Below are 21,137 nucleotides of genomic sequence, written 5' to 3'. Positions count from 1 at the left end.
GGGAAATCTAGAGATTAAAAGAGACTTAAGTCAACTGCAATCAAGAGACTTCACTTTTTTTCAAGCATAGAAATTTAAAAAATAAACATTTATGACACAAGTGGAAATTTGAACACAGATAAGGCATTTAACAATATAAAGAAATTGATCATTTTTGGCTATGATAATGATATCCTTAGTTTCACTTATTACGAGTCATTAAACACAAATACTGACACATTCACAAACAAAAGTCACCATCATGGGGATTTTCTTTAAAGTAAGAGGATCGTGGCACTCACCTGTAACAGCTCACAGAGGCTGAAGCAAGAGGACTGTGAACATAGTAAGATCCTGTCTGAGAGAGAGAGAGAGAGAGAGAGAGAGACAGAAAGACAAAGAAACAGAGAGACAGAGACAGACAGAGAACGTGGGAATATTGATAAGACAATTTCGACTATTACAGTAAGCCCACCTTATTGCTGATTAATTACAGACGGCTTTTATTAAACATAATACATAGAGAGATAAACAAATAAATAGAAATTTTTTAAATTTCTGCATGCACATTTCACAGGTCAGTTGGTGCACATCAGCTGTGTCAGTCCAGTGTTATTGTCAGTTGTGCTTAAATCGTGCCCTTCATTTTGTGAAAATGTGCCTCCCAAAAGCAAACTATGCCCACAAAGAGAGATAGAAGTTAATGTGCTTCAATAGCCACGCTATGGAAACAACCAGATGCCCTACAACTGATAAATGGATCAAGAAATTGTGGTGTATATACACAATGGAGTTTTACTCCAACATAAGGAATAAACATGTGGTTTGAAGGTAAATGGATGGAATTGGAGGACATCATGTTAAGTGAAGTAAGCCAGGCTCAGAAACACAAAGCCCGCATGTTTTCTCTCATATGTGGAAGATAGATCCAAAGATAAACATATACACAAAAATAAGCATGATCATATATAAACCCATATGTAGAACATGTTTGGAACAGTGGAATGACTCCATGGAACTCAGGAAAGAGAACGATAGAGCATCAGTTCTACAGTAAAGCATAAGATGTGAAGGTAGAGGATATAAAGATGCGTTATTAAAAGCTGTTGCAAATGGGGGGTGGGAAGTAAAAGGGCAAAGGAGCACAATGGAAGGAGTTGAACAGAGCACAGTGTGTGGGGGAGGGTGAACGAAGGAGATTAAGAGGAGGGAATATGGTTGATGGGTTTCATACATTTATATGAAATAGAACAGAGAAACTTCTTGCAACTGCTTAAAGTGGGGTGGGGAAGGGATTGAGGTGGGGGTGATGTAACCAATGTACAACATAAGACTATGTGGAAATGTCACAATGAATCTCCTCTGTACAATGAATATGTCCTAATAAAAAATGAAAATTTGACATTTGTTGAAAGGCAGAAGCTGGCCAGCATTATTGGGAAAATGATTCAAACACTTGCATCCTAATCATTTAGGGCTTTTTCTCCAAGGCAGTCTCCTAGTGACCAGACCCGCGGATACGAAGGGTCCAGTTGCTAATGGTTGAAAGTAGATGATGGGTACAGAGGTTCATTACATGTGCATGTTTCTATATGTGAGGAACTTTCCAAAGTATTTTCTTAAGCTGCAGACACAGAATCAGAGCAGAAAGGTTGGGGCCCCCATCATGGCACCACCTTCTCCCCCTAGCCTGCATGAACTTAGGCAACCTATTGAGTCTGGGAGCCTCAGTTTCCTGTCTGTGAAATGTATATGAGAAAAGAAAAGGATTATGGGGGAAGAGAAGATGGAATTGTGCATAGAGAACACTTGGTCCATATTAACAAATACAAAAATCTCATGAAATGATACTGCATTCTGACAGCAACCGATTTTAGGGAAAGAAAGGTTCTTTTTCCACAACAAATTGACCTTATGAACCTAGTAATACAGGACACAAAACAAATGCCAAAAGAATAATTATTTCCAAAAACAGGGCATGACAATATTGAAATAGTATTCGTCAACCCTAGCACGCTTATTCAGACCTCCTGAGTCTCAACCTTGTATCTGCTTTCGCAATCTTTTACTCCAATGACACAAGGTGCTATGCTTCTGGATAATTTTGGCTGCTAGCATCTAGTTGTCATCTAGGAGGGAGTGGAGGAGGGACTATGACCCCAGGGGCTAAAAGCTCAGGAGAGGAAAGCACAGGCAGGCGAGCCAGGAAAGGAAGGGGGAAAGACACAATGGGAAAGGCAGAGGGGAGGCAAGATAAACCAAATCCCAGACAAGAGAAGGAAACCAAAGGAGGCTTTTGTTAAGTAGGAATCCAGGGCTCTTCTGAAACAACAAATCCATCAAGTGCAGTGTGGGCTGCGTGCATAGACAATCCCAGAGATCTGGGGAAATGAAGTGAGAATCAAGGAAATGAAAGAACAGGAAAATGGGGTGATTCCAAAATAAGCACAGTGCACCCCCTGGACTACCTGTTTTCCCAAAAGGTGACAAGAAGACACCCTGGGGCGGCACTCAGACCCAAGGAGACTCAAGGAAAGGCCACCTCAGGTAATTTCATCCAGAAACACCACTTGAGACAGAGGCCAAATGGTGCCAGGAAGATTATATTTGCGCCTGAGGGTGTAGCTCAGTGGCAGCACACGTGAGGGCTGGCTTCCACCCTCAGCACCAAATAAAGGATGACTGTATGGGGGTTATCATAAGGGGTATGGAAGCAAAAGGAGAAAAAAAATGACACAATAACAGTCAGGGATGGGGCAAAGATGGGACCCCAGCACCAGCTCCCCTCCGCCCTGCCAGCTGCACCCCTGGGCAGTGCACTCTCAGTCCAGCAGGCAGCTAGGCCCCAGGCTGGTCCAGTGTTTCTCTCTGCCTCCTGCTCCAGAGAGTGAAAGTGCTTTCTCCTCCCTCACGACATCTCTCTGTGGTACCCAGGTGGCTCTGTATCCCCAGGATCCACATCCAAGGATTCAACCAACCTCACATCAAAAATATTCCAGCAAAGCCGGGCCCTACTCCTAGCTACTCAGGAGGCAGAGATCAGGAGGATTGCAGTTCGAAGCCAACCCGGGCAAATAGTTCAAGAGACCTTATTTCGGGGGAAAAAAAAAAACCCTTCACAAAAAAAAAGCTGGTGGAGTGGCTCAAGGTGTGGGCCCTGAGTTCAAACCCCAGTACCAAAAAAAAAACAAAAACCCGGAAAAATGCATCTGTACACGTACAGATCTTTTTTTGTCATTATTCCCTGAACAATAAAATAGAACAACTATTTACATAGCAGTTCTACTGTATTAGGTCTTATAAGTCATCCACGGATGATTTCAAGTATTAGGAGCGTGTGGATGGGCTCTGTGCAAATACCATGTTGTTTATGCATCCTTAGATTTTGGTATCCACAGGGGTCCAAGACCAATCCCCATCAGATACCTAGGGATGACTCTAGACGCTCTGTCTTCCCATAGCCAGAACTATCAGTGCTGGTTGATTCTGACTCCGTCCTCTCCTCCTCCAACCCTGCCCACCAGGGACTCTGAGGACACTGCTGACCTCTCAGGCCCTGCCTGGCCTTGTGGCTTCCACCTTGTTCCTGTTGGAGACTGATGTCAGGTAAACAGAAATCCAAGCTCCTGTACAGAATGCTAAGGCCACCTCAGCCTGGACTCCCACCAGGGCACACTCTGGTCCTGAGCTCCACCAGGGACTCAGAAGGAGATGTCTTCACTGCAGGCTCTGCCAACATTAAGGAGGTCTATGTGACAGGGACTGATTCCCACTCCCTTCTAACCCCATTGTTAACAGTGCTGGTTCAGTCTAGATCTCACTGTTGGAAGACAGTATTGACAATGGGCTGGAGAGCCCTTACCCCAGGGCAGGAGTCAAAAGCGATGTATCACCCCCAGGATCACTCCCTGCTCTCTGTTGGCCACTCAAGGGGGTTTTCCTAAATAGAATCCAAAATCCACAAGAGGACAATATAGACTCAGAATGCAAACTACTTCTCAAATTCCCACAGCCTAGATCCTCAGAGGTAGGCCCCAGTGTCATGTTTGTGAGAAGCACCATGCAAACAATAGTAACCATGACTGATGCCCAGCTCGCCCTGGGTCAGAAGTCATCCTCAGGGGACAGGATTCTGGGTAAGCCTTCCCTAATTTGTTGCATTAATGTATGCTTTGAATGGAGTGCCGTGGTGTGTGCCTGTAGCCCCAACTACTCAGGAGACTGAGGTAGAAGGATCACTTGAATCCAGGAGACAGAGCCAGGCTGGGCAACATAGTGAGATCCAGTCTTAAAAAAGGAGTGTGCTTTGACTCCACTCCACTGCACAGTAACTAAAGCAAGGACCTTGGAAGAGGCCCCTCCACATTTTATAACCATACTAGTGATTTGCAGTGTTAATGAAATGCACTGAACAGTTTGTGGTCACACATACAAGTCTTTTCCTGGGCTGTCCTCATGCCAGCTCCCTGCAATCTGGGCTCCTTGTAACCTGTTCCTGGTATCTCAATGCCCCACCCTCCCTAGTCCTCACAAAGTGGCCTGGGCTCTTGACAATCACCAGCATCCCTGGGCTAGGAGCCCTGCCCAGGCCCTAACCCTACAGCAAGTCCTAGGTGAAACCCAGCCTCCACCTCCTTCCATCAACAGGGCTTGACACCAGTCCCAGACTTTCTAGGGATGGAAGAATTTAATGTGCTAGCCAGAGGAACAGTGAATAGAAGTGGGACAGAGAGCTGGCAAAGAAAAATTCTGACAGCTTCTGCAGTGGGGAAGAAGACAGGATCAGACAAGACGCTGAGATGCCTGGGGCAAGGCCCCACCTTTCCTCCACACAAAAGTACCATCTTTTCACACCCACCAAGGGAGTACCAGGGGCTTCCCTTTGTAGAAAGCCCATTCTCTCCCAGGAAAGTATTCAAGGAATTTGACTTGGGGGCAGGGAGTATTGGAAACTTTTTTTTAATTACCATATAATAGTTGTAGGAGGAAGATGCATTATGATGTTTACATAGGTGCTTACAAGATCTCTTAGTTAGATTTACCCCTTCCACTGTCCTCCTCCCTTCCCTGTCCCCTGCCCAGAACATTTCAACAGGTTCTGAAAGCACAGTTAGCCCCAGGCTGCCTGATACCTGTACAGAGCTCAGGAGCCAGTTGGGAACCCAGGTGGGTGCGGTTTCACCAACCCGAGAACCCTCACAAAGTCAGATCCCAGCCTCAGTTTTCTCATCCACAAGATGGGGTGACCATTGTTGTATGAGTCCAGTGCCCTAATGGCCTGCATTTTGTCAACAGAAAATAAACTATATTCCAAGACCTAAGTATTTCTAAAAAGGAGGCTTTGGGGAGTTATAGACTTAGTGATAACGGGAAGTGGTGTATGTTCAAAGACTGCTAGTGCCTCACCCAAGTTATGCAGAAGACAGACATAAGATTGCTTGTAGTCCAAGTTCAAGGGGCTTGGAGGGCACTTTTGTTGTAGTGCCCCCTCCCCTTGTTGCTAAGGCTTCTGATGGACACAGCTTGATGATGGGCCAATGGCTACCAGGGTGCTGTGACTCAAACATGGACCATCACATAAAAACCATCTTCTTGCTAATCAAACACTCAGATTCCTGGCCTGCTCCCAGACCTCTAGGACCGACACTCTGGAGAATAGTTATTTTCACAAGCCCCTCCCATATGCACCAGCACAGGAATATTGGAAAAGCTATACAGTCAGGAAGACTTGGGTCAAATTCCAGTGCCACTATGTAGAAGCTATGTGACCTTGGCCAAGTTGCTTAAGCTCTCTGATCCTCTGTTTACATAAACACTGCAGTGCTGCTCAGAGTCAAAAGTACTCCAGTCAGTCTGGGCAATATAGTAAGACCTCCAAAAATTTTTTTGATCTAAGCTATCCTAAAAGGCAGGAGCAACAGCACCCCCCCCCATTTTTTAGGGGAACAATCTGATACTTAAGGGGTAGAGGCTTTCTAGGGTGCCCTCAGGCATGATAAAGGTAGGACACAGTAAATGTCATCCAATACCACAAATTCAACAAGGTGAAACAGGGAAAGCCGGACTGAGATTCTGGATGGAGGCTAAGACATCCACCTTCCTCTGGAGTGTCCCAGATAGTGAACACAGCTCTGGGAAGTATCTACAGCCACGTGGCTCTCGGGTAGGGAGTATAAAGAGAGAAGATGCAGTAGGCATCCTGGACAGGCCCAGCCTTAGGGTCCAGCAAGTAGAGGAAAAAAAGTAGGAGGGGCCCATTGGAAGGTGATCCCCTGGTACTAAAAGCCTCTTTCCATCTGGAAACGACTTCAAATTAAGCAGGCAGTTCCGGAATGGTACCCAGTATGCGACTTGCTCACATCAGTGGATGGACCGCTCTGTTACTCCTGCCCTTCAATCTGATTTGTGCCAGGCACATCAGAACATGGTGACAATTTCACTTTGCTGTCCCAAGAGAGTGCAATCTAAGACTGAGCTTTATAGTCCTGTGTTAGTTTTTAAGCATCTTGGCACAGTGGGCCAAGATGCTGAACTTTAACTTATGGTGGGAGAGGCTGAGGATGAGACTGCCAAGCTGCCGCTAGATCCCAGCCCTGGTAACATTCTGGCTTACGCACGGAGTTGGTGTGCCAATTCGGGACAGAGGATCCCGCACGCCTCCGCATCTAGGGCGCAGAGGCGCCTTGGAGGCTCAATGACTTCACAGGGCCACCCCTGTCCGGTGCCGCTCACAGCGCGCCCAATACCAAGTTCCCGGAAGCGCTCCGACCCTGCCTGGACCGCGCACTCGCCCACCCTGCCCACCAGGCTCACCTGCTGAAGACCAGGCAGCCCAGGTGGTTGATCTCGTGGTCTGAACGGTGGCGGCTGTAGTCCTCCCACAGGTCCTTGATGGCCGTGACCGCCAGGATGAAGAGCACCGGCGCCAGCGCCAGGCCGGGCTGGAAGGCGTTCACCGCCGGCACGAAGTTGAGCAGAGCGATGAACACAAAGTACACGTTGGCCAGGCGGTGGAACTGCTCGAACAGATTCTTGGGCAGGAAGGACAGCATCGTGTACTTGGTGGTCTTGAGCCGGTTGTCGGCCAGGTGCTGGGAGCACCCGCGCATCAGCAGCCGCTCGCCCTTGACCGCACCCGCCCCGGGGTCCTCTGCGCCCGCGAACGGCAGCAGGTTGGAGCGCACCGTGCGCGTCCTGCCCTCCCGGCGCCGCCGTCGTCGCCGCTGCCCAGGGGGACCGGGCTCCTCGGCTGCCGACGACTCCCGCTCCATGGCCGCGTGTCGCCGCGCCCGGCTCCTCCGCCGCTTGCGCCAGCCTCCTAGGTGATCATCGCCCGCGGCCCGGGCGCGGCGGCGCGGGCTCCCCGCCTGCGGGAAGCACGGAGATCCTGGTCAGCTCACGGCCCACTGGTCAGCCCCACCCCGCCCTCCGGCCCGCGTCCAGCCCCCCGCCGCCGGTGTGCAGTCCCGGCAGGGCGCAGGCGGGCCGGGGCAGAGTCGCACAGAGTCCCCTTGTCTGTCAGAGTCCCCTTGGCGCCCCACCGCGCGCCAGCCCGCCCCGGCCGTTTCCGCCGAGGTGGCTCCTCGGCCCCGCCCTCGCTCCGCGCCCAGACTCAGACCCGCCGGATAGCGGGAAACAAAAAGAGCCCGCGCTGGAAACTTTAGAGAGGTTTACTTTCGTTTCCCAGAGCCATCAGTTGGGTCCCAGAACATTTGCAAACGCGCTCTGCCACCGGTTGGAAAGAAGAAAACTGCAGAGTAGCAAGAAAAGTCACCGCAATTCCCTCGCGGCTCCCACACTGTCCCCGGGCCAGACCTGCTTGGCCCTGGACCTGGAAGTAGTCTCAGGAGACCCAGGATTAGGCACCTCCTCCTAGAATCAGCTGCAGTCAAATTCCAGAGGAATCATGGTTTACCAATTCTCCAGTTTTCAAATCTTATTTTGGGAAGGACATGGGCTTCAGGGGACACCCCGCAATTCCTGTCACCTCTACAAACTTTTCTACCCCACCGTCCAACCCACACCTACTTTCAGATTCAATTTTGGGGGAAACTTGACTTTTTCCTTTTTATAATCATCATCGCCTTTCCTTACTCCCTCAAATAAGAATTTCTCTTTTTTTAGTTCTTCATGGAACCATTTGAGTCTCTCTCCCTCCCTGGAAAACCTAAGGACTGAAATATCCCTCCCGTCTGTACAGTTCTGAGATGTCAGCTATGAGCCAAACAGTGACTGGGGTGTTGAGCGCTGTTGGGTAGGAGAAGGGAGGGTAGGAGAGGGCACTCCTCCCTCTTGATGGGGAATTAGAAGAGGAGTTTGAAAAGTGGGCCCTGGGAGAAGAGACTTAGCTTGGAAGGAATAGGGGACTTCCCCCCCACCTCCCCCCACCCCCCGCGCAGTGAGACCCCACAGATGCGCCCCAGCTGTGACTGCTGCCCAATTTAGAGAGATGAGAAAACCAGGATTTGTAGCCTAGCAAGCCAAGGCTGGGGGCTTCTGTGAAAGTTGCGCTTTGGGATAATGCCTGTCTGGATTTTGGGGTGGGGGTTGGCCTCCTGCAGGCCAGCCTTTCCTCTCTCTCCTTGCATTGGGGCACTTATGTCATCTCCCAAAAGACTGCTTCAGCCAACTTCCCTATCCCTGGGCTCTTCCCGTGGGTGACCACAGTAATGCTGTGACCACACTCCTTACTTTCTGGTACCTAACACCTCTGGGTTCATTAACTGTTATCCAACACAGTGGGGCCCAAGGCCTGTTGTTTTCTCCATTTCCACAGCTGTCTCCTATCTACAGGTATCCCCAGATTGCTCCCAAAGTCTTCCAGTGGGTTTCCCAGCCACCCAGCATCCTTGCTTGGGCAAGCCACATGGTTGCCAAGGTAATCACTTGACCTCTTCATTTCATTTTCTTACCCTGGAGCTTCTTGGAGTCCCCCGTTGCTTACAAAGTCAGTGCAGACTCGACTCCTCAAGAAGAGGTACCTTGTGGCCCTGGGGGGAACTGGCACCAACTTCCTGTTTAACTCTACCCCTCCCTAGTCCCTGCCCACCCCAGGGCAAGAGGTCTCCTTACCCTTCTCAGAACAGGCCTTGTTCATCCCATCCACATTCCACGCTAAGGTTCTAAGATTCTGTGAGTCACACTGCTCTTCAAATCTGGAATCTAAACCTAGTATCACCAATCTAAACCTAGTATTTCCAGTAGGGCTAAGCTCAACTGTCTCCTAGAAAGCCTCCACACCGTGTGATTCATCAGACCTTGTAGGGCTTTTGAACTTGGATGTTGACTTCTAACATAATTCTCAGACTTTAGGCTGCCCAGGCAAAGGCAAAACTGTGATGTGGCCTGGTCATCTGGACCACCAGACTCTTAAGGTTGACCAGGGTACAGGGCCCCGGGAAAGTCATCATAATTGTCCTTGTTCAGCCAACACTTTTTTTTTACCACCTGCTGAGTGCCTGGCACCATTCTAGGCACTTGGAATGCAAGGGAGAATAGTTGAGGACAGCAGACATTCCTATGGAGTTGACATTTTAGTAGGATGAGGATGTAACTAAACAAGAAATCTGCCAGGGGCCAGTGCTCACGTCTACAGTCCTATCTACTTAGGAGGTAGGGATCAGTAGGATCGAAGTTCAAAGCCAGCCCAGGCAAATAGTTTGAGAGACGTACCCTATCTCGAAAAAGCTCATCACAAAAAAGGGCTGGTGGAGTGGCTCAAGGTGAAGGCTCTGAGTTTAAACCTTAGCACTGCAAAAAAAAAAAGAAAGAAAAGAAAGAAATCCTGAGAGCTTTCAGTCTCAGATGGAGCCCTGGAGGGCAACAGAAGAAAAGAGAAAGGGAGCCTTTGCAGAGCGGCAGGAGTTGAAGCCTGACAAGGCAAGATCCTGGAAGAACCAGGAAGAGGAAGTTGTTCTGTAAAAAGGAACAACTCCAAAAGAGGAGAGATCTCAAAAAGGGAAACAGGTAGGGTCTCTGCCTCTCATTCATTCAGACACCTCTTGACCCACAGCCTGTGCTGGAAGCAGCGAGGACACTCTAGGAAAGCCACCAGGTCCCTGCTCTCAGGAATGCTAAGTATCCCTGCAGGAATCCCTGCACAGAGAACAATACATGAGGGGTAAAGGGAACAGGCTGCTACCCAAGCAGCTCTGAGCAAGTTATATGCAAACATATGAGCCATGCAGACATCTGGGGAAGAACCGGCACAGGCAGGAAGGTGCAGGGTTCCAACGAGGAGGCCCTGGTGGCCAGAGCTGAGTGGAGAACAGCGGTGTGACTGGCATGGCACATGGCACATGGCATGGCAGGCCATGTAGATACTGGTGAGGATTTTGACTCGAGTGGGAAGGGAAGCTTTTGAGGGTTTTGAACAGAGCGGTCACGTGACTGGACTCAGGTTTTCAAAGATTGCAAAGAGACCAGGATGGAAGCAGGGAGAGACCACTGCAGTTATTATGCAAACAGGGGATGACATCGGCTCTGATAGTTGGCCATGTCGAGGGAGGAGATGTGAGCTACACAGAGCAAGGGGGACTTGCTTTTGGTGTAGATATGAAACAAAATGGAATTAGGATGGCATAGCAACTGAAAATGGGGGTCTGCCATCCATTGGGATGGGAGACGGGGCAGGGCTGCAGAGCGGAGGTGGCCAGGCACCAGTGCACTGGTCTGAGACCAGGGCAGAGGTAGAGGTGTCGTCCAAGGGTAAGAGCAAGTCTGTGTATAGAGAGTGAGAAGCAGAGTCACCAGCATGCAGACCTCCTCTGCCCTTCAAAAGGAACGAGTGTCTGGACAGAGCAACAGGAAGAGATGGACTTCCCCAAACAGAAGCATGAGATGAGAGGACCTAATTGGCCCTTTTAATAGCTAGAAAAATGGATTCCAAGTGTAGTGAGACCAAGAATTTGAAAATACAGTCAGCTCTTCCCTATTGGTGGGTTTTGCATTCAAGGATTCAACTAACCATAGCTAGGAAATAATTTTTAAAAATATTACATCTGAGCTGGGCGCCAGTGGCTCATGCCTGTAATTGTAGCTACTCAGGAAACAGATCAGAAAGATCATCGTTCGAAGCCAGCCCAGGCAAACAGTTCATGAGAACCTGTCTCAAAAAAACCCATCACAAAAAAGGGCTGGTGGAGTAGCTCGAGGTGTAGACCTTAAGTTCAAACCCCAGCACTGCAAAAAAAAAAAAAAAATTGTGAAGTATCACACATGTGCAGACTTTTCCTTGGTCATTATTCCCTAAACAATATAGTGTAACTACTTATACTGCATTTCAAATGTGCTTGGTATTACCAGAAATCTAGAAATGATTTCATATATATGGGAGGGTGTGTACAAGTTAGAAGCAACTACTAGGCTATTTTATAAGCAGGACAGGCACATTCAGGATTTTGGTATTTGTAGGGAAGGGAATCCTGGAACAAGTCTCACAAAGCCACAGAGGGAGTTAAGTCAACAAGGATGCTGTAAAAAAAAATAAGTTTTCCAACAGATCCCTTGAGAAAGCTTAAAATAAAGATTGCTATAGATGACTCTGGAATACAAAAATATTTTGAGCAAATTAATAAACCCCAGCTGGCTGTGGTCGCATGTACCTGTAATGGCAGCACTTGGGAGGTATAGACAAGAGGATCAGGAGTTCAAGGCCAGCCTGGGCTACATAGAGACAGACTCTGTCTTAAAAAACCCAAACAAACAAAAACAAAAACAAAATAATCCTCAGAAGTTCTCAGAAGTGTCCTGAGAATCATATCCTCCAAAACCATGCAATAAAGAACACTTGGCAAAGTCCATTGAAACTTCAAGATAGTTTACTTTATTTATAATATAATAAAGATATTAAGACCTTTCTAATTCACTCTATAGGACTAGCAAAAGACCCAAAAGATAAACATATCCACAAAAAACAAGCGTGATCATACACAAAAGCATATATAGAACATGTAATAGTGGAACTCAGGGAAAGAGGGAAAGGAAAAGAGTGACAGAGCATCAACAACAATGTAAAACATATGTGTGAAGGTGGAGGACATAAGGATGTGTATTGAAAGCTGTTGAAAAACAGAGGGTGGGAGAAAAGGTTAGATCAAAAAGAATTAACCTAGAAGGTAACACAAATGCACAGGAAATTAAATGTGAGTCAACTCCCTGCATAGCTATCCTTATCTCGACTAACAAAAACACTTGTTCCTTCCTATTATTGCTTATACTCTCTCTTCAACAAAATTAGAGATAAGGGCAAAATAGTTTCTGCCGGGTATCGAGGTGGTGGGGAGAGGGAGAGGGTGGAGTGGGTGGTAAGGGAGGGGGTGGGGGTAGGGGGAGAAATGACCCAAGCATTGTATGCACATATGAATAATAAAAAAACAGAGGGTGGGAGATAAAAGGGTAAGGGAGAGCAATGGGGGGTGCTGAACGGACCAAAGTAAAGTACACCCATAGTGGGAATACATTGAGAAATCTCTTTGAACACTGACTTAAATATTAATAATGAAAGACAACTCTATAAAATTAGTACAGTGTGTTGGGGGGTACTTGTGGGAGGGGGAGGGGTAAGGAGATTAAGGTGAGGATATACGGTTGATGGACTTCATATGTATGAAACAGAACAAAGAAACTTCTCACAATTGCTTTAAGTGGAGCAGGGAGGGGGCTGAGGGGGAGAGACAGCTGGGGTGATCTAAGCAAAATACAATATAAGTTATATGGAATTGTCACAATGAATCCCCCTGTGCACAACGAACATATCCTAATATGGAATTGCAGGGGGGAACACCATCATTTATTTATAATTTTTTACTTTATAGTAATATTTATAGGTATAAATATTAGAAGAGAAGAAGACAAACTATCCCTCAGGCATCATGGCTTTTATCAGCTAGTGTTCAGTAATGGGACTAATTACAAGATAAAGATGTATCAATCATTAGGCTTTTCAGACACAAGTAACAGCTAAATAGAAAATTCAATGGGTCAACAAAAGGGTCTCAATTTTAGAGTAAAATATTCAAGGAAAAATAATAAAAAGCTGTTGAAGAAGAATCCAAATAATCTTAGCCTACAGTAGCATCTTTAATATTTGCAACCTGCCATTCACTTTATAGTAATTATCTCCACCCTCCAGACCACTCCTTGAGATACAAGGATGTTGAGACAGACCCATATGTTATTACATGGCTAGTCAATTCAAAATTGTGCTGAATGTGATAAAGGAAGATCTGAACAAGTAAAGATATTAACTTTGAAATTAACTTGTTGATTTTACACATTTCCCAAACTGATTCCAACTGGATTTATTTTTATAGTTTGAATACAAAGTGACTGTTATTAGTTGGGGGTTTGTCCGAGAAACAGAACATCAATAGGATCCACAAAAACAGACAGATGAGCTGGGTGCTGCTGGCTCATGCCTATAATTCTAGCTACTTGGGAGGCTGAGATTGGAGGATTGTGATTTGAGGCCAACCTGGGCTAACAGTTCAGGAGATCCCATCTCCAAAATAACCAGAGTGAAATGAACTAGAGGCGTGGCTCAATCCATAGAGCTACTGCTTTGCAAGGGCAAAGCCCTGAGCACAAATCCCAGTCACCCCCCCCACACACACACACACAAAACAGAGGAGAGTGGATTTATGGGAATTGGTTCGTATGGTAATGGAGGTTGAGAAGTCCCAGGATGTGCTGCCCACAGGCTAGAGAACCAGGAGGAGAGCCAGCTCAGTCCAATCCTAAGAGAACCTGAGAGGCTGCTACAAGTTCTGGAGTTCTAACACTGTAGAACCTGGTAGGTTTTGTTGTTGGTGGTGGTTTTTTCCTTCTTTTTTTTGGTGGGACTAGGGTTCAAACTTAGGACTTCATGATTGAGCCACAACTCATCTCCAGTCCATTTTGCTCTGGTTATTTTAAAGATTGGCTCTCACAAACTATTTGCCTGGGTTAGTCACAAACTGCAATCCTTTTGATCTCAGCCTTCCAAGTAGCTAGAATTATAGGTATGAGCCACTGGCACCTGGCTAACCTGGTAGTCCTGATGGCCAAGGGCAGTAGACGACAAATGGATGTCCAATTTCCAGAAGAGAGAGTTATATTACCCATCCTTTATCAGACCCTCAACTGATTAGAAAAGTTGCCCACCACATTTTATGATTTAAGTTAGAACTGGAAGTTTTGTCCTTATACAGATCAAGTCAAAATTGAGTAGGCTTCCTATGTATTTCACATTTAGGAACACCATGATTAATTCTCCACATCGTAGGTCTACACACGTCAGACTGTTCTTGTTGTTTTGCCTCTGCTGTCCATAACAGAAACCATACCTGCCTTGCTCTTGGTGGTTGACAACCACAACTGGGCCCCTGCCATCTGGGAATGCAATTATTTCCATTGCTTTTAAGTTTCCCAACTGAGTGACAATGTTTTCCACAGTATGTGCTAGACTACAGATGAGCAATCATGTCAAGAATGCTAGAGCTTCTCTTACAAACCTATTTCTCAAAGATCTATCTTCTGGGGTCTCCTGGTGTGGGTAAGTAACTTTTAAGTGACAAATCCACCAATTCCAATGTCTCAAAGACTTTGAGGTCTTTCCTGTGCAAGGGAGGCATCTCCAAGTCAAAGAGGTGGGCATATTTGGTCCATGTATCAGTCAGGCAAACAAGCTGTGAGCATTCCTCCTAAGTCCCACAGCTCAATGTTCAATGCAGACTCACTACTTATGAGCCCATATTGTTGGAATTGATAACCTCCGGTGCCGAAAACAGACACACAAGAGACAGAAAATCTTGACAAGGCAATTTTCTCTTGATCAAGAGGGTGCAAGCATGTGATCACTCCTGCTAAGCAAGCACGCAGGCACAAAATGACTGACAGTGGCTCCTCCTTATGTCCCTGATGCAGTTGTACCTGCCCCTCACCTGGGATTTGTCCAGGTCAAAGGTTCACATTCTTTCCCGATTGGCTAAAAGGCTTGGGAGATATGTAAGGGCATGCAGTTTGGTGGACAATGGAGTTGTACTGGAATCTGGAAGAAGAAGCAAGGACCCTTTAAACATGCAAGTCACCTAAGATGGCGATCTGAGGAATTTTTAAGTAATCTAAGAGGGTAACAAATACTTTGATAGGAAAGATCATTTTTCTTACAATATCAACCAATTCATATTTATTTAACCTTATGTTTCTTCCCCCACCATCCTATACTTTTAATATCCATTCCCACACATACTACCTGGATTTCTGCTGGTATAAATTGGGAAACTCAAGTAGTTCTTTTGGAGTGTAGCATACTCTTCATGGATCACACTTTATACCTAACTTACTGTCAGGGACTTGCTGGATTTGAGTTTGGTTATAAATCCAGAAGAAAAGAGAAGTGGGTATGGACCCTGGGGAAAACTTGCGTTGTCTTGCATGACATCTGCCCTGGAGGCCACACATTACCATTCCCCAGACAATGCAGACCTAACCACTGCGTGTGGGGAGGCGGCTGGCAAAAAAAAGATACAGAAGGGCTGAGGCTGTAGCTCAGTGGCAAGGCACTTCCCTAGGATCACAAGGTCCTAGGTTTGATCCTTGGGAACCCACAAACAAATAATAATAATAATAATAATAATAATAATACCAAACACCTCACCAGTGACACCAGCTTATACAGAGTCTTCTCACATACCTCCAACCCAGTTTGTAAGATTCTACTGCTTCCTGATGGAAGGGACATACAGTTTACAGTAGACATCTTATGAGGCTGAAATTCAACTTTCTTTGTAATTTAGCCAACAAGGAGGTGGGGAGTTGTGTTTGACATTCAGCAATTTCAGGTCTGTGGCTCAGGCCTGGCTACAGGATTCTCCCTCAGGAAACTCTAGAATGGTTTTAGGTCTTGTATCTGGTGCTAGAGCCAGGACTTCCAACCAATGAGCTTTTCTGTCATCACGTTGTCCAGCGACAGTAGTAACAACCAAGCAAGTTCATTATAGGGTTTTCCACAAATATTCAAAAGTAGCATACAGTCACTAAGTTTGCCTCTTAGGAGTAGTTAGTTAGGCGCATCAATCAGATACTTTGTGAGTCTCTGTAAACAGTTCACCCCACAGACTATCAGTGATCTCTATCTAAGGATAAAGTCCTTAGGATTTTTATGTCTAATGATAATAGCCAATTGTAGAAATCCCAGAACTCTTCAAGAAACTCATTCTTCATGTTCCGTTCATCAAGAACCACTCCTGAGTTAGTGAGTGTACTCTAGAGAAATAGAATCCATAGGACACATGTGGAGTCCAGGCATAAGATAGAGGTACAGTCTATGTATGTCTGCAGATATAGACAGAAGATATGACAGCAGACTATGGGGAGTGGCTTATGTGATTATGGCATCCGAGACCTGTGATACGCCATCTGCAAGCTGGAGAACTGGGGGAGCTGGTGGCGTAGCAGCTAAAGAACAAATGTCATAAATAAGCCGTAAGACTTTTGGAAACAGGAAAATAACATTGACAAAAACTAAGACGTTAAACAATACTTAAAGCTTGAGGGATGTGGATTAGAAGAGACTCTTGTTTGTTTGTGTGTTTTTGCAGTGCTGGGGAGCAAAGTTAGTAGAAGGAACTCTTAGGCATTGCTGATAGAAGTGTGAGTTGATGCAAATGCCTTGGTTAGTAGTTTGGTACATTTTATCTGAAAGTTAAACATTCTGATCCTCAAAACTCAATCCCGTTCCTAAGAAAATGTCCCACGGAATTTTGTACACAAACAACACATTCACAAATTATATACTTTGTTCACATTGACTGTGTACAGTAGTTAAAATATTCACAAAATGAAAAATTATACAGCAATGAAATTGAATGAAGTAGGACTACATGCAACAGCATGGAAAAATCTTGGAAACTTAATATTGACTGAAAAAGTAATTCCCAAGAGCCTACATACAGGACATCACTATTTTCATGAAGCAAAATAATATTAGCAATACTAAGGAAACTATTGTTAAGCATTTGTGATAAAGTCATTTCTTATAAAACTAACATGTCCTTATTGTGTTATGGGAAACTTGAACAGAGTCATGGGACTCTGAGGCAAAGAAGCAATGCTTTATTGTGCTGGCACAGAGTCAGCAGACTTATGTCCAAAGGCTGAGCCCCAAGAACAAAGGGGTCTCACCTTATGTACCCTTGCATGGAGGTTACAGAGGCAATGAAATTAAAAATACAAGCTTCAACCCATGTATGTTTATATGCAATTCTATAGGCTACTTCACCGCAGTGCTACCTCTAGACCTTCTTCACGTTTGGATTCTTCAGGTTTTATCTTTCTGCTATGCTATTCCTTCCTCCTTGCTACTTTATCAGAACACAGGCCTGTCTGTTTCTCTTCTGGTCCTCCTCACTGCTACAATTGTACAAGACAGAAATTGCAATTTTGGGCATTTATCCTAGAGAAAGTAAAACTTACATATACATAGCATAACAGCTCTACTCATAGTAGCCAGGAATTGGAAACAAACCAAATGTCTCCAAGAGGTGAATGGACAAACAAATTATGGAGCAGTCATTCCAAGGAATTAAGGTGCCCGGCAATAAAAATAAATCAGCTATTGATACACAGAGCATGGATCACAGGAGAATTACCCTGAGTGAAGTCACACCCATCTCTAGAGGCAACGTAGTGTATAATTCCAATACTACAGCATTCTTGAAACAAGGAGATGTTAGAGATGGAGAGTAAAGTGTGGCCGCCAGTGGTGCTCGAGGGGAGCTGGCTACAGCTACAAAAAGGCAGGCAGGGCGAAGCATCCTGGGGCTGGAAGTGTTCCATATTCAACTGGAGTGGTGTTCACAGGAGTCCACACAAATGACAAAATTGCACAGAATAAACATGCATACACACATGGGTGTTGGTGACACCCATGTATTAAACTATTAATTTAATACATATTTATGTTCTATAAGTGTTGCATAAATTTAGATATAATGTCATATTTATATTATGGTTATTTCATATATAAAGGTTATATTTATTTAAATATAATGATATAGGTAGGATTTTGATGATAATTAAAATTGTTATAATTTGTTTATTTAAACTAACTTTTGAGAGGGGTTGGTATGGGTTTGATCTCAAGGTCTTGCACTTGCTGGAGAGTTGTTCTATCATTTGAGCCACAATCTTAGCCCTGTTAGCTTTAGTTTACAGACAGAGTCTAGCATTCTTTTTGCCCAGGCTGGCCTGGACTATGAACCTCCTGCATAGCTGGGACCACAGGAGTGTGCCACCACATCCAGCTTTTCTGTGAGATGGGGGGGGGTCTCACTAACTTTTTACCCAGCTGGTCTCAAACCATGATCTCCCTTATCTCTGCCCTCTCCCCAAGTAGCTGGAATTCAGGCATGAGCCATTGCATCCCACCCAATTTTAACTAATTTTTAATGTTAATTTTCAGGTTGTAATGTATCTGTATGTTATCATTAGGCTTTACAACTAACATTTACCTAATACAAAATGTTTATATACTAAATGATACATTTAGAAGGTGGGTCATATGAAAAATAGAAACACTATAAATTACACTATCAAAATATAATGTGGTTGTCAAATGCTGGTAGCTTATGTTTGTAATCCTAAGTACTTTGGAGGCTGAGACTAGGAGGATCATGGTTTGAGACCAGTTCAGGCAAATAGTTCACAAAACCACATCTCCAAAGTAACCAGAAATCCCATCTCCAAAATAGCCAGAACAAAAATGAACTGGAGGTATGGCTCAAGTGGTAGAGTGCCAGCTTTGCAAACACAAAGCCCTGAGTTCAAATTCCAGTTCAGCCAAAAAAAGAAAAAACCCCAAAACAAAACTGTGTGTATATGCAGTTATATATACATATGTACATATATGTGTGTGTATAGTATACATATAATGGCGCAAAGGATATATTCTACTACATGTCAATTAAAGTATTATTTCTGGTGTTTTTCATGAAGGAATGTACAACTGGGTTAAAAATAAACAGCCCAGAATCAAATTTTTGAATATATGGAAATTTAGTCTGTGATGAAAGTAGTTTCAAATAAACAGAGAAAAGGAAGTCGTATTCAATATATGACACTAGCAAACTTGACTGCTTTGGGGGAATCAAATCCTTATTTCACATCATGAACTAAAATACATTTCAGGTGGATTTGTTATTTAAAGTTTTTGGAAAGGAAAAGGAAAAATATAGAAATGTATGCTGTCTTTATAATGCTGACATGTGGAAGATCTTTCCAAAATAGAATGAAATCCAGAAGCTACAAAAGATAAGGTCAACCATATGCAAATGCAAGACTTTTGTACCCTGGAAGCCTAACATATTAGCATATTAAAGGCAAATAACATTTTAAGACAAAAATGTAGCCATTTTAAGAAACTGAATGTGCAGGTGAAGGAGGATTGACATACATTATTGAGCGAGAAGAGGAAAATGGGAAAATGACGTGTGGTAATGTGTGTGGGATATGAGCAAGGCATGTAACAGTATGTTCCTGTACCGGCTTTCTAAGGCTGCCAGGCACAGAGCTACCCCACCAACTACATGGCATATGAATGTAGAATATTTAAATCTGCTGAAACCATCACAAGAAGGGGACCAAAACAGGAGGGCAAAACAGGTCCTGTGGGGGGAAGGGGTGTTGGTACCAATAGGAAGGGGGGAGGAGGTGGGAAAGGATGTGGAAGGGTGAATATGGTACAAATACATGTGTATACATGTATATAAATGGAAAAATGAGACCTGTTGAAACTATTCCAGGAATGGGGGCAAGGTATAGGAGAATGGTGGAGTGGGTGAATTCAAGTATGGTATATTTGATATATTGTAAGAACATTTGTAAATGCCACAATCAACCCCTACCCAGCACAACAATAAAAAACAAAACAAAATGAAAACCCCAGAGCTTTCTTATCTTGCAGGTGTATGGGAAGAAGTCTGACATCTAGGTATCAAGTAAGTTGGCTCCCTGTGAGGGCCATGAGGGAGAATGTGTTCCAGGCCACTCCTCTAGCTTTTGGCATTTGCTATTGACCGTTGGCATTCCTTGTCTTATGAATCCTCCTTCCTGCTCTCATGGCATTCTCCTGTGTGCATGTTTGTGTCAAGTTCCCCTTTATAAGGACACTAACCAAGCATCAGTACCCACCCTACTCATCTTCACTATCTGTCTACAAGGACCCTATTTCCAAATGAGGCCACATTCTCAGTTACTCGGGATCAGGACTTCAGTGGATGAACTTAGGGGGAATACACTTAACTAATAAGAAGTAAGATTAATTTACTGAATAAATATTTGCTGCGATCTTCGATAGAAGGATGGGCAAGCAACGAGGAAGAAAGGGACATTGAGGAGTCAGGGGTGTAGCTCAGTTGTAGAGTGTGCTTAACATTTGCAAGGTTCTGGGTTCAAACCCCAGTAACCTCCTCTAATTGAATTTTATCTTACAGAATAACTGAATTCATATTCATGTTTGGACAAATAATGTAGTATTAGAAATATAAGATAGGAAGATAGAACAATATGCTATTTTATTGATGAAGGAACTAAGAGAGAAAAGTGATTATTACCAAGGAGGGAGAAAAACCACTCTCTCCAGAAGTGCTAAGTCCTCTTTAGGATTCTTCTAAAGGTCAGCCCACTTGTACAAAAACTTATTTCACTAAGTAAATGCAATTAGTAAGCACCCACAGTGTAATAACCATCAGAATGACAGGGTATCTGTTAGTGTCACTTATATTGTCATCTGTAGATTGCTTTGTGCACTGCTTGTTAGAAAAAAAACATTCTGGATGAAGGAAGCAAGGCAAGAAGCTCCTCAGTTGATCTCAGACATGTGACAAACAGTGATAGATAGGCCGCTTGAGCAGTGTTAGAATAGAGTTTGCCTCTGCTCTGAGAAGCTCTTGCTGGGGTGGGAAGGAGGGAAAGACACAAACATGCCACATTCCATACTCACTACTGCCCTGCTAGATGTTAAGTGCTTCATCTCTGCTTAAGAAGGATACAGGTGTTCTTGGGGTCATTGACCAGGAAGGGATAGCTATCAGGGCAGTTCTGATCAGGCTCATCATAGCATTTGGACATGGGTAAAGAGCTTTCTGTTAGAAACTCCATGGATAACAGTGGATAACAAT

General features: G+C 44.8%; 1 protein-coding gene across 5 annotated transcripts in view; it reads right to left on the bottom strand.

The window, feature by feature from the left end:
* Atp10a (ATPase phospholipid transporting 10A (putative)) overlaps nt 1–7,515 on the bottom strand; it is a 199,275-nt gene extending 191,760 nt beyond the window's left edge. For 2 of the 5 annotated variants that reach the window (XR_012444060.1, XM_020171279.2), the window contains exon 1: nt 6,793–7,510. Coding sequence is in view for 4 of the 5 variants with exons in the window: in XM_020171279.2 (XP_020026868.2) it covers nt 6,793–7,250 (458 nt within the window). In the remaining variant the exon portion in view is untranslated. Of the gene's footprint in view, nt 1–6,792 lie in introns of all 5 variants that reach the window. The other 3 variants (XM_074062038.1, XM_074062037.1, XM_020171281.2) reach the window with 3 other exon arrangements.
* Nucleotides 7,516–21,137: the final 13,622 nt, after the last annotated feature.

This window comes from Castor canadensis, chromosome 19 (genome assembly GCF_047511655.1).
Source record: "Castor canadensis chromosome 19, mCasCan1.hap1v2, whole genome shotgun sequence".
In the NCBI taxonomy this organism is placed as follows: domain Eukaryota; kingdom Metazoa; phylum Chordata; class Mammalia; order Rodentia; family Castoridae; genus Castor; species Castor canadensis.
The sequence above is the reverse complement of the archived record's forward strand: the minus strand, read 5'-3'. Positions and strand labels throughout refer to the sequence as shown.